The following is a 13,430-nucleotide window of genomic DNA, read 5'->3' as shown; positions in this document are numbered from 1 at the left end:
TTTTCTATTATTGTGGTAGCCTATACTCCAGTATATATATATATATATATATATATATATATATATATATATATTCACATGTTCATACATTTCTGTTTTTTAATAACTCTGTATTCAGAGCTGGTACAGACTGAATGTTGTATTCATATATTGAAGTCCTGACCCACAGTGTGTCGGTGTCTGGAGATGGGGCCTTGGGAAAGTAATCTGGGTTTGGTTAGGTCAGGAGGATGGCACCCTGTGATGGGATTAGTGGTTCGTTTGTTAGAAGAGGAAGCGAGGTCTCTGTGTGCGTGCGCACACATGTGCAGGGAAGGCTGTTATGAGCACACAGTGAGAATGGAGTCATCTGCAAGCCAGGAAGAGACTTATCACCAGAAACTAAGCTGGCCAGCACCTGATCTCGGACTTCCTAGCCTCTAGAACTGTGAGAAATAAATGCTGCTTAAGCCGCCACATCTGTGGTTTTTGTTAAGGCAGGTTGAGCTGACTATGAAGACATTAAAGAGCTATAGGTTTCAAAAACGACTACTTAAAACTACATTTAGTTCTTTAATAGCCACTGAGGGATATAATACTAGATGCTATGCTTTGCATAACAAAAGCATTAAGATTTTTGTGCTGGCGTATTATAAATGATAAATTTTCTAATATCCAGGAATAGGATTTTGATAAGGCTGTCCTGCCAGTATGGATAGACACAAGGAATAAATTCCCAAATAAGGTAAAAAATGTGGTATTTAATAATAGCTAACATTTACGAGCACATACACCACCTCAGTAATTGCACTCAATATTTTAATTTGTTTAGTGTCAAGTAATGCCAGAATGCCAGCATTAACAGCTCAGACCTTTCCGAGCCGCAGCCAGGGCCTTCAGAGAATGTGTCCTGGGGCCTGGGCCTGGGTTTCCACCCCATTGCTGCCTAGACCCGAACGAGGTACTTACCCCCGCTAACCTCAGTTTCCTCATCTGTAAAATAGGGCTAATAAAGTAGTTACATCTCAGGATTGTTTTGAGGCCAGAAAGAGTGACTGTAAGTAAGCATTTTGCATGGTGCCTGGCACGTGGTAAGTGTCCCATAAACATTAGTATAGATTTGGTAATTTTGGTTTTGGTTAGAGATTTTAGTGTTAGGAAATTTTCTGTCTCAATCTCAGATGTATAGGCTTGTTTTCCCAGCCAGTCATTTTACACAGATGAGGGCAGGACCCAAACTGCTGGTGGGGCCTTTGGGAGGCCATGTGGACCTGCAGCTCTTCACACTATGCCATGGTGATGGTATGGTCTGACTTGGTACTTACAGGAGAAGGGACCACGGGATAGGAATTGCAGACTTCTTCCATAAAAGGGCCAGAGAGTGTCTTAGGCTCTGTTGCCACTACTCACTCACCTCTGCCATTGTAGTACAAGAACAGCCATAGACACTACCCACACTTCGGCTGTGTTCCAATAAAACCTTATGGATGCTGCAATTTGAATTTCAGGTCATTTTCATGTGTCTTGAAATCCTATTCTTATTTCCTCCCACCCTAACCATTTGCAAATGCAAAACCATTCTTACCTCCTCATTGCTTGTACAAAAACAGGTATTGCTGTCCATGAGCTGGCCCTTGAACTCTGAGCCTTTCACAGAAGGTGACATGACCAATGTAGCTTTTTTTTTTAGTTAAATTCCAAGGATGGAAATAAAGACTTCTATTTATCCCCACAGTTTCCTCAAACTTCATCTTGGGATGAAGGCTCTTTGGGGCCCTTGTCCCATCACTAATTTTTAGCCAGTCAAACCACAGTTGGCAGTGAACATGTCATTCGAAATTTTGAACCCTGCTTTTTGGGACTTTTGTACTGTGGATAAGAAATAAAAATAACAGCAGTTATGACCCCTCAAGATGTAAAAGTAACCGTTTGCCAAAAGGCACTGAAAAGTGTAAGCAAAGGAAAAAATGGATAAGAAAGGCACACTGTTAATAAACAGAACCCTCTTGTCAGAAAACACACTGGCTACTGTTTTTAATGAGTCTACCATTCCTGCAGCTGAAAGCAAGACACGTTTCAAATTTTTTAGCTTTTTTTTGGATTGGATAAAGGGAAGTTGCGGGGAAGAAGTGGTATTGGAGTAAGGAGAGATGAAAATATTATGTTTATTGCCTTTTTTATTAGTTATATCCTTGAAAGGTATGTATACCAGTAGACTTCATCGGATTTGATTTAATTAATCCAAGAGTGTAAGTATGAAGGAAGAAACTTACTCTTTACATTGGAAACTCTTGGACATCGATGCACTCGCATGATGGCTTTTCTTTTCGAGGATTATAGCTTCTGTCTTTTATTTTCAAGAGCAGTGGGCTTTTGTGGAATGACATGAAGAGAGATTATGACCAAGAAGCGTGTTCTGAGCCAGCCACCTCATTCTGGGCGTTTGCAATCCACAAAGCCCAGGGGAGCCTTGTATTGGCCCAGCAGAGCCCAGCTGTTTCCTTTCGCCCCAGCAATCAGACGATGGGCTTGACCCTTGGATACTATCATAGATTCCTTCTGTTTTGGTTTTGAACAGAAAACATCCTGTTTCATCATGCATGTTTAATAAAATAATTTAAGTATGCCTAAGAGAAATAACATTAACTTTTACTTACTCTGGGAACATTCAAAAGTGACACATTTTTTTATACACACAGGATGTGAATTAAGAAGTCAATACTTGCTGCATTCTCTTAGACAAATATGAGAAATACATGTGTATGGTAAATTCTTATTTGTCTATGATTGTCCCTTGTTTATATGATTTTTTTCCTTTCCTTTCTTTTCCAAAGCTCTGATGTTGGTTATAAACTATCCGTTTTGGGGCAGAGAGGAGAATATTATTATTTATATGCTAGCTGAATTTTAAAATTCACAAAGTTGAGGAAATATTATTTATTCTTGACATTGTTTTGCAGCAAATTCCTAATTTGATCAGATAGTCTAGAGCAGTGGCTTTCAAACTTCTTTTGACCTTGATCTTCAGTAAGACGGTTTTCTTAATGACCTGGTACACACACACACACGCACACACACGCACACGCACACAGTTATAGGGGTACACAGGGGTATACCTTAGCCTCAGATTTCTTCCTAAGTCTGCTATTTGGCCCAAAGGGTGGAGTGCCTACCTCAGTGTCCTTTTAGGCACACCTAGACTTGCACTTGAACAAGAACTGTAGAATGCATTGGTAACCTTCGTGTCTAACCAGTGCAGTAACATGACATTTGTACTGTTATCTTAATATTTACCGTGAGAAACAAGTAAGTTCTCTAAATAGGACTTATTTTGAATATCCCCTTTTGTGCTTTATATGTGAAAGTTCCCTCAGAAATTTAAATTTCCCTGTGGAAATTTAAATGTATATTTATTATTGTTGAGTAAAATATTACTATAAGTAATGGTGACTGTGAAGGCTGTGAATTTTATTATATAAAATTTTATATTAAAAATTATTATATAAATAGTAGAGGTTATAGGTATAGATTGAGAATTAATGTTGTGAGAATGTGATTGCTAATAATTTGGGGGAAGCCAGTGTGTCCTTTGTGGGATTGCCTTCAGTGAAATTGCATCACTAGCATTAAGCAAATCCCCCAACCCGGCAGATAGAGAGGAGGTAAGTCTTGACCGAAGTCATTTTCTATGAGGGAGGAAGGAAAGCTTACCAACTTGGTGGCAACATCGCCGCAGGCAACAGCTACGCTGGCAGAGCTACAACCAAATTATTTTGCTTTTCCACAGACCTCATTTTAGAACATTTAGTTTTAACACAGGTCTCAGGCCAGCAGTTGATAGTGCCGAGGAATTATGGTTTCTGCCCTTTTATATCAAATTTTTAAAATGGGTCTACCAGAAATTTTCATACTAAGATTGTGAACATAATTATTTTTCTAAATAAAATTTCAGATTTATTCTTGTTTCTCAGTAGTTCATCTGTAAAGGCAACATTTGGTTTTGGCAAATACTGATTTTAACATTTGGTCATTTGGCATGATGCCAAACAAAATGTGTATTGGCAGATGTCTAAAATAAACATCCATCTATCCAGTCCCAATGAAACAATTTTACAAAACCATTATTCTGTCGTGTACAGTGTGCTCTGATCTTTTCAGCTCTACTTAATATGTTTAAAAGTACTAAATTAGCTTCACAATGTACTGTATATATAATATACAGGTTTTGATCTGCAGTTTAAAAACACCGAGACTCACCATATGCTGGGCATAGTGACAGTGACCTGGAGGTTAGTCCTACAAAAGATGCTGCAAAAGTTTTCAAGTTATGTTTCATTTCTGAAAGTGAAATTTAAGATCTCAAAGGCATTTTAAGACTTACAGAATGGGAGAAAAAGCTACTGCTAAATAATTTTCTATAGTGGTTGTGCTAGTTTACACACCCACCAGTAGTATCTGAGAATTCCAGTTGTTCTGTGTTCTTAACACTTGACATTGTCAGTGTTTTTAGTTTTGCCCTCAGAGTGGGTATGTGGGAACCGTCATAGCCAGTGTAAATGAAGTCCCAGATGGCCCATGCTTCCCAAAGTCTTAGCAGAGTGTAAAGAACGAAATAGCTGATCTGTTCTAGATAACTAAGGTCTGATGTTTGAAAAGCCGTTTTGCTTGCAGTTTATTCTATGTCTGTCTGCTATAGTGAGCAGTCCCTTTTTAATTCTGTCTTAGTGGCTCTATCTATAAGCTTCTCCACTCCTTCACTAACAGGGAATAAAGTAGATTAGAAATTTTATGTTTGAGTTTATAAGCCCCATGTCCTAAGTGCTATTTCCCGGCCTTAGAGGTGCAGCAATACATGCTGTGCAAACCTCAGAAACAGAAAATTCTCTTACCCTTTCCCTGTACAAGGCCCTGTCCAGATCCTGTTCCCTCTGCTTGCCTCAACTGTGATGGACGAGGATTCGTTTACTGAAATCTGGAGTCAGCCTCACTTCAGAGGAAAATAGTGTTTAGTTGATGACTGGTGGACTCAGCCCCTCTCTATAGGGGGAGGGTAGAGGTGCAGAGAGATGGAAAGGGTGTGACTAGCAAGGTGAGAATTCAGCAAAGTGAAAAACCCACAGGGGCCAGCAGCTGCGGGTGTTTACTTATCTTGTTAACACCCGGAAACCAGCCCTACTGAAATCCTCAATACCATTCACATGCTAGGTCATATGAGAGCCATGTAGAGCATCAGGCAAGTGACTGGGCCTTTTTCCAATCTTAATTCAGGGTGAATTGCAAGGTGATTTCAGGCAATTCGTGCAGTCTTCCCAGCTCTACTTTCCTCTTTGTTGTGTGAGACCAGACTTCCGTGAGAGATGGCCAAGGTGGAGGGAGCCTGAAGAAGGTGGTCTCCCTGCATGTACATTGAGAAAAACATTGATGTGAGAGAGCTACATTGATTGGTTGCCTCTCACATGCTCCCAGTTGGGGACCCAGCCCATAAACCCAGGCGTTTGTCCTGATTGAAAATCAAACTGGCAACCTTTTGGTTCGCAGGCCGGCACTCAGTCCATGGAATGACACCAGCCAGAGCGTAGTTGTGAACATTTTCAGTAAGACAATCACAAAAGATAAAATTACAAAAATCATTGGGTTATTCACACTCCAAATATTTTTTCAGGTGTTTTTATATTGAATTTTATCTAAGCTTATTGAATTGACATTGGTTCTTGTTTCCAAAATTATCCATAGCACATCCCACCCTGCCATTCCCTCAAAGGAACAAGAAAGTTCTGTCATTATTGATTTTGGTCACGAGTAGACTGCTTCCTTGCGTAACTTCTCTTTGGAAAGTTTGAAGTAATCAAGATAACAAGTCTCCCCTCTCAGAGAGACACTCAGGTCAGCAGAAAATATTTCTCTCAGCAGTTCCTCCTTCCCTTTGGTGTCTCCTTACTCAGGCCTGTGGGGGTGGGTAAAAAGCAAACTCTAAACAAACAAAAAAGTTTTCACCTTTTCTTCTGCCTGTTACCACCCACCACCCCAGCAGAGCAGGAAAAAGTGGCATTGAATTCAGCTGCAACAATATTTTTTTGCAGACACACTAAGTAACAGGGATCTGAGCTGCTCTTCTGCTTTAGGGCATTTAGAAGAAAGAATGATTCCTATCCCCTCAACCCCGTGAAAGTAACTGCTGCTTCCATTGATAATAAAAGTAATGCATGCTACGTGTATTGAAGATAAACAATACCTGTAAAGCAGAATGTGAGGGTTCCTGGTCATCGGTGCTACCTGTCCGGGTATGTGAGTATGTTGTCAGCATCAGTGGGATGGTACTTGGCATATTTTTTCCACTGGATGTTTTGTATGCTCTGTGCTCTGCCAGAGTCTGCAGATCTGTCTACGGCCTCTTTTTTTAATGACTCCATTATGTGGATGAATGGGGTTGATTTACATAGTCCCTTCTTAACGGACATCTCGTCATTTCTCATTTTCTGATGTTCAGGACCTGCATGGTTCAGTATGCTAGTCACCAGCCATGTGAGGCAATTTAATCTAATTAGAATGAAATGTTTAAACATCAGTTCCTCAGTCACTCGAATCACATTTCAAGTGCTCAGTAGTTACATGTGCCTAGCACAGACGGAGAGCTTTTCCATCATTGCATAGTTAGAGGCCGTTCTAAACTAGGGGCCTCAGACTTTTTTTGAGCACATTTCATTCTTTTATTCTTTCATTCATTCAACAGATAATTACTGAGTGTTCCTTTGTCCCCGGTACTGTGCTAGATCCTTGGATATCTCATGCATGGAACAAAGACCCCTGTTCTCATAACGCTTACATTCTATCAGCCAAAGGTTTTCAGTTCTTACTCCCAATAAGGGTACTGCATGTATTTATAACTTGCACATGTATTCTGTTATGCTGTTATATTATAAAACATGTTACTAAGGAATTGACCATATGTTGTTTTTTCCCTCTCTTTTAGGACAAGTTAAAGTGTTCAGAGCTCTTTATACATTTGAACCCAGAACTGTAAGTATTCAGTTTTTAACTTTAAAATTGGCATAAAGACTAAGGCATTTTCTTTTAGATACTTCCTCTGGTCTAAATGGACTGCCTGTTCTTGGATAGCCATGAGTCATTCATGGGAATAGCTGTTTAGTCCCTTCCCCCTGCAGTCCAGATGGTGTGAAAGCTAAGGTCCTCCATGGGTCTGCGTGTCCTTTCTGCTCAAGGTCATGGTGTCCATCTTGAGCAGCTTCTCCTCATGCTGTGAAATCACTCACTCTGAAATCACGAAGTGACCTGCATAGTAAGCATGTGACTGTGTCCTGGTCATCCTTCCCCTGACTCTCATGCCAATTTTCTCATTGACTGGCTACCTCATACTGCATTATATTGGTACCTCCTGCTAATCTCCCAGAGCAGTTTTTTTAAATGTCTCTGCTGTATGCATTTTCCATTGTTATAATTTCTGGTGTCCATCCATAAATCTATTTCCCCATGGTTAGAGAGCACCTATGATGAGGCAGACAGCGGTGCATGCCACTGTCACACTATTAATAGTCACACTATTATGGCGTGACTGTCAGCGCCTGGTACGTGCTATGAGGGAAAATAAGGAGGATAAGGGGCAATGGAGTTAAGGGAGGAGGAGTGTTACTTCTCAATAGGGTGTTCAGGGATGGTCTTTGTGTAGAGGGGACAGTTGAGTAGGGACCTGAAGGAAGCAAGGGAGCAGAAGGAACAGGAGGTGCAAGGAGTATGCTTGGTGGGTTCTAGAAACAGCAGGAAGGACAGTGGGGTCAGGAACATTGTGAACAAGGGAGAGGCAGGTGAGAGATGAGTTCAGGGATGCTGGGTCATGTTTGGATTTTGCCCTGAGTAGGATGGCAAGCAGTTGAAGGATTTGAGTATGAGAATGATTAGATAGCTAAGTTTTAGAAGAATCACTCTGAGGTGTGGACAACCATCAAGGAGAATAAGAATGGAAGCAGACAGTCCAGAGAGGACCTCGAGGAGAAAGAACCAGAGAGGGAAGCCTGCTATTCTGCTGGCTCCGTCTGGGTTTGCCCTGGGCCCTGGGGTCTCTAGAACAAGTAGCTCTGTACATTGAGTCACTGCCTGCCTTCACACCTCAAATCTGTCATTTACTCACTGTGCGAATTTACTTATTCTAGTGGCCATTGTTTCCTTCTTTTGAAAGTGGGAAAAACATTAACCGTCTTACAGCAGAACCGTGCTGTGAGCGCCGACTGAGATAGTGAGTGCCACGGAATGGCAGCAGGTGAAGGGATGCAGTTAGCATGAGCGTGTGTGTTCAGATGAGCTGTCCTGAGGCTTTGTAAACCGTGTTTCTGGGACAAGGGAGGGATTTGGGGAGTAGGGGTAAGTTTCAGTTTTCTTATTCTTCTCACCCAGCAGTTGCAATGATATCTCCTGCGTGTTGGTGAGGATGGGAAGTGTGTTAGTCTGCTAGGGCTGCCGGAACAAAGTACCGTAGGCTGGGTAGCTCCACCCACAAAAATTAATTTTCTTAGAGTTCTGGAGGCTTTGAGCGCGAGATCAAGGTGTCGGCAGGACTGATCTGGGACTCTCTTCTTGGCTTGCAGATGACCGTCTTTCTCTCAGTATCTTTAACGTGGTCTTTCCTCTGTACCTCCCTGTATTTTAATCTCTTCTTAAAAGGACACTGGCCGGATTGGATTGGGGCCTACTCTAATGACCTCATTTTAACTTAATTACCTCTTTAAAGACCCCGGCTCCAAATACTGTGACATTTTGAGTTTTGGGGCAGGGCACAAAAGGTAAGGAGCTATGACACGCAGATGTTGTCTTTGTCCCCTGATCACAGGGAGGACAATCATTTCATGCCTCTGATTGTCCAAATCCTTTGTTCCTGAGGTTGCATGACCCCTGAGGTGGAGAGGCATAGGAGGGGGGAGGGGGTCATCAGCTGCCCTCCTGGGGCAGCTCATTTGAGCCCGGAGGTGACTTCTGGATGCTTCTCCTTTCGTCGCGGCCTTTGTCCTTTCTCACTGGCCACCTCTTCCGCCTTTGGTTCCCCAAGACCTTTAACAAATATCTTTAGTTGGTTGATGTATTAACTACTTTAATTCACTTTTGGTTCTCTCCCAGAGGGAGTCTTTCCACTACTTTTTATCTTAGTTATTATTGAGTGCACAGGGGAAAAATAAGCATTTATTTACTAGGTTTTTTTAATATTCTGTATTTAAAGTGTTAATTGTATTTTTTTAAATACCCCTGGTCCCAAGAATTTGAGGCTGCAGAACAATGCTGCTAATTTATCCTGTGTGTGCTGGGCATTCAGGAATGGCTACCCCACACCCCATTGCCCCCAGGGTCTGCCCCTTTCCACCTGCCTCAATCCACACATTAAAGGTAGCCTCCAGCTCCCATGATCTCCATGACTGGTTAAGTGCCTGTGCTTGTACTAGCAATTCAGTACTTTGAATATCACCCAAGAACTACTTTTACATTCTTTTTCTGAATGAGAATTTTTGTTGAAAGACCAAACTGGAAGCTCAGTTTGGTCTTTCTCTCCCTGCACCAATAGTCATCTTTTCTGGTGGAATAAACACACAGGGGTAGATCCTAATCTGCCCTGGTCTCCTTAGAGCCATTGGGATCAGACAAGATGGAAGAGCTGACTCTGCGGGACCATTGCTGACTTGTGCAGCACCACGGGGAGGCCTGGGTCTGTTTTTCCCTGTTATTCAACCCTCAGGAGATCGGGACAGCAATGCCCAACTCTGCTCTTGGTGATTCAGTGAGCAGGTAAACACTGGGCAGCTGTGGCTCCTGGTTCTTCCTGCCAACCCATTTCTTCTCTGTCTTGCTTGAAGGCAAGGTAGTCTTGTTTGGTTCTTATTTGTCACCCAACCTCCAGTGCAATAAGTAGCATGTCATACTGCATAGACCTGGCTGAACTGGATGGACTAGTATAAAGATGTGCAAAGAGAAAGAGCAGCCTGTCCTCTGTGCTGGAGGCGTCACATTGATTTCTAAGAGAAACCAGCAGGACCCTGTTCTATCACGTAAGGTTTGCTGGGCCTTGCTAGGTTTATAGCATTAAATGTAGAGGAAGGAGCCCTAGAATGGGATTCCGAAAGCTGAAGTAGGACTACCACTCACTACATAATCTGTGGCAAGTTCTTCTGCCTGTCTAAGCTTGGTGGTGACATGGAAGATTATACGCATGACCAGCCCTCTCTAATGGGTTGTTGTAAGATTGAAATGAGGTTAAGTATGGTTTGTAAGAATAAGGTGCTGCTGTTGGTTTTGTCATAATGCCTTGGGTGAGGCGGGGGAAGCAGGTATTTCCTATGGACACTGCCTTTTAACCAAGTCATGACACCATGACGACCAGTAATGGCCGTGAACGACCCTCTGTATGAGAGAAAGCATAAGTGGTGGTGAACAGCAGGGACTCCAGAATCTGACTGTCATGGTTCAAGTCTGGGGTCTGCCTTGTACCTCGTCTGTGCCCTTGGATAAGTTTCTCATCTGTACCCTGGTGATGAGAATAATACCTACCTCAGTGCACTGCTGGTAAGGATTCAATTAGTTAATATTTGTAAGTGTCCAGACCAGTGCCTGGGACATAATAGTACTATAAAGTGTTAAATAAAAATATCTGTGCCAATTTGATTTGTTTTTTTCTTTTTATTAATTTTTGAGGCTCCAGTTTGACAAATCTGAAAAATTTCCAAGGTATCTCACAGTTGTTTAATATTTTCTCATAAAGTATATATTTTCATTAACCAACAAAATTAATGGCTTGGGAATTATGTGTTTCTAAGAATATATGAAGAGGACTGAGAATATGTATTACCAAGTTTGTACTCATTGCTATAATGTCCCAGTGGCCAGCAATTTACTTGTTTTGATACCTTGTGGTTCTTCAAGGAGAGGGGAAGGGAGGAATGTGGTTAAAAACCAAAGACTAAGCTGGAAATAGAGCAGTGCTTGCTTGACTGTGTCACTATCTGCCCATTTCTGTTCCATGAATACGATGCCAAGAATTTAAAAGTAGATCCTCATCGAACAATTTACATCATGTGTTCTGCAAGTGGCTTATGTGACTATTGTTGGTAAAGTGGATCCAAGTTTTAAAGTCATGAGATTACCGTGTTGTCTGTACTGCCACCAACGGCCTGAAGAACTTCGTAGGTCCCCTCCTTCACTCTGTTAGGACAAACTGTGCCAGTTTCTTTGGAAGAAGATATTTTATGGGTAGTAAGCAGGCTTGTGTGTCTAGCAGCTATTGATTAGAAAGAAAATAAACTGTCCACTTTCCTTTGTCGAGATGAAAACAACAGTTAGCACCTTTTTTTATACCTTACTGAAATGGACCGGATGCTGTTGCCTCAGCTGAAAAACAATCTGTCCTAACACAGGCTTGGGGCAGGCACCATTACCGAACAGGAGCCCTCGGTTTAAACGCCGAACAGAAAGAACACCAGCAAGTATCAAAATGACCGTACTTAAGTGGCATTTTCCAAATGTCACTTAGCCAAACCACACAGGCCAAGAACTACGTAAAAGAGATTGAGTTTTAACTGTTCTTAGCTTTTATTGCCTTTTTAAAAATTGAGGTGAATTTTTTTACTACATAAAATTAACCACTTTAAAGTGAACAGTTCAGTGGCATTTAGTACATTCACAGTGTTGTTAGCCACGGCCTCTTGTCTAGTTCCAAAACATTTTCATCACCCCAGAAGGAAACCCCATACCCATTAAGCACTTAACTTTCCATTCTTGTGGGCTTTATTTCTTTTCTTTTTCCTTTTTTATGAGAAAGACTAATCACAGACATTGTGTGTGTGTGTGCATGCTTTTTTTTGAGTTATTCATTTGATACTTTTTTAAAACATGCCTTTTTCTTCAAAGGGTGAATGATCTTACTAAATGAGAAAATTTTGGCCGACTAGACTTTTACAATTTTAGAAGGAGATGAAAACCGTAGGCAGAGATGGCTCCTTAAAGTCAACGCAAGTGCTGATTGAGGAGGATTCATTGTTAGACAGTGAGTGGGCAGGGTTAGCTCTTAGCGGGGTGCAGAATGAGAACAGCCTGGGCTGTCTCTAAGGCCAGAAGGATCTCTTCAAGGAAACTTGGTCACTTCATAAAAATGCTACCTTTTTACGTGTATTCTGTTTTCCTTACTTCCTTCTGTCCTATTTCATTTTCTCCTCCCATCCCTTACTGTCATCTAAAGGGCAAATAGTCAAATGTGTGGCCTTACCTGTCATGAGGATGGCCATTGCATCCAGCTGGGATGCTGTGTGTGGCGGTAAGTGAGTTCCCTTTCTGGCTTCTCTGAGAAGGATGCGCAGTGGGAAATAGTTTGTTTTTCTCATCACTTTGTATATCCATCACATATTGATGGTCATATTGATTATAGGTCATCAGAACATTTTAGAGAATAAATACAGATAATCTTAGAGGGCTTGCTTTTTTCCTAAAAGCTTATTTCATATAATATTAAAATGTGTATCATCAAGTCTGCACAGGTTCAACTTATATTCCATAGCTTGTGCTGGGTGTAAGTCTAGTCTCTGTAAATCAAAGTGTAAATGCAACAAATACTTCAGGAACTTAGCTATTTTTTACTATCATTAATCATTATTTGCTAATTTTTATATTTGAATTTCTAATGCATCTAAATTTTCATGTTTTGTGGTTGTTTAAAACATATAGCTGTTACTGTCTTCATTTATATTTGGGGAGATAGTTATTATAATAATATAGATCAGCTTTGAAATGAAATAAATTACTAGTGCAGAGTTATATTTACTATTCTAGTCTGTGACTAAGAGAGGAGATAAGCAATTGGAAAAAGAAATGGGTGAAATAATTTGTTTTACTAGCATAATTTTTACTTGTGTGGAAGAATAGCTATAATCAGAAATATCAAAGCCCCTTATTTAAAAAATATTTTCCAACTAAAATTGTGAAAATAATAAAATTAATAAAATTTGGGAAATCATCTATATATAATTTCGAGCATTTTGGTGATATTATCCTATGTGAAATTTTGTGCCTTACATTTGTTACTCAATGTGACAACATAAACATTTCTCAATATTGAAACTTGCTCTGAATAGGCATCATGCTATTTGCTCATAAGGTCATGCTGATTGATAATTGTTATCTACTGATAGAAAAAATATATTTCAATTAAAGTGCCTGGCTTTATTCAGAGCTTGTTAGACATTTGGCTGGTATGGGCCAGAGCACAGACTGACTGTAATGAACTAATCCCTTTGAGCTGCTTCTGGTGTGGACAGTCCAAGTTACTGCTTCATGTTAATAATGTTATGTTAAATGATTTACGTAATTAAAAAAACCACGTTGTATATAAGGATACTTCATCATTTGAAATCTATATAATTATCATAATCATTGTATTCGAATTCATGAAAATACCACATGAAGTCAAA

At 40.6% G+C, this 13,430-nt stretch overlaps 1 protein-coding gene across 1 annotated transcript in view; it reads left to right on the top strand.

The window, feature by feature from the left end:
• OSTF1 (osteoclast stimulating factor 1) overlaps nucleotides 1-13,430 on the top strand; it is a 48,767-nt gene that overhangs the window by 15,423 nt on the left and 19,914 nt on the right. The window contains exon 2 of the mRNA XM_037140330.2: nucleotides 6,950-6,996. Within this exon, the coding sequence (XP_036996225.1) occupies nucleotides 6,950-6,996 (47 nt within the window). The remainder of the gene's footprint in view (nucleotides 1-6,949; nucleotides 6,997-13,430) is intronic.

This window comes from Artibeus jamaicensis, unplaced genomic scaffold (genome assembly GCF_021234435.1).
Source record: "Artibeus jamaicensis isolate MK-2021 breed Jamaican fruit bat unplaced genomic scaffold, CSHL_Jam_final scaffold_1964, whole genome shotgun sequence".
Taxonomy (NCBI): Eukaryota; Metazoa; Chordata; class Mammalia; order Chiroptera; family Phyllostomidae; genus Artibeus; species Artibeus jamaicensis.
The sequence above is the reverse complement of the archived record's forward strand: the minus strand, read 5'-3'. Positions and strand labels throughout refer to the sequence as shown.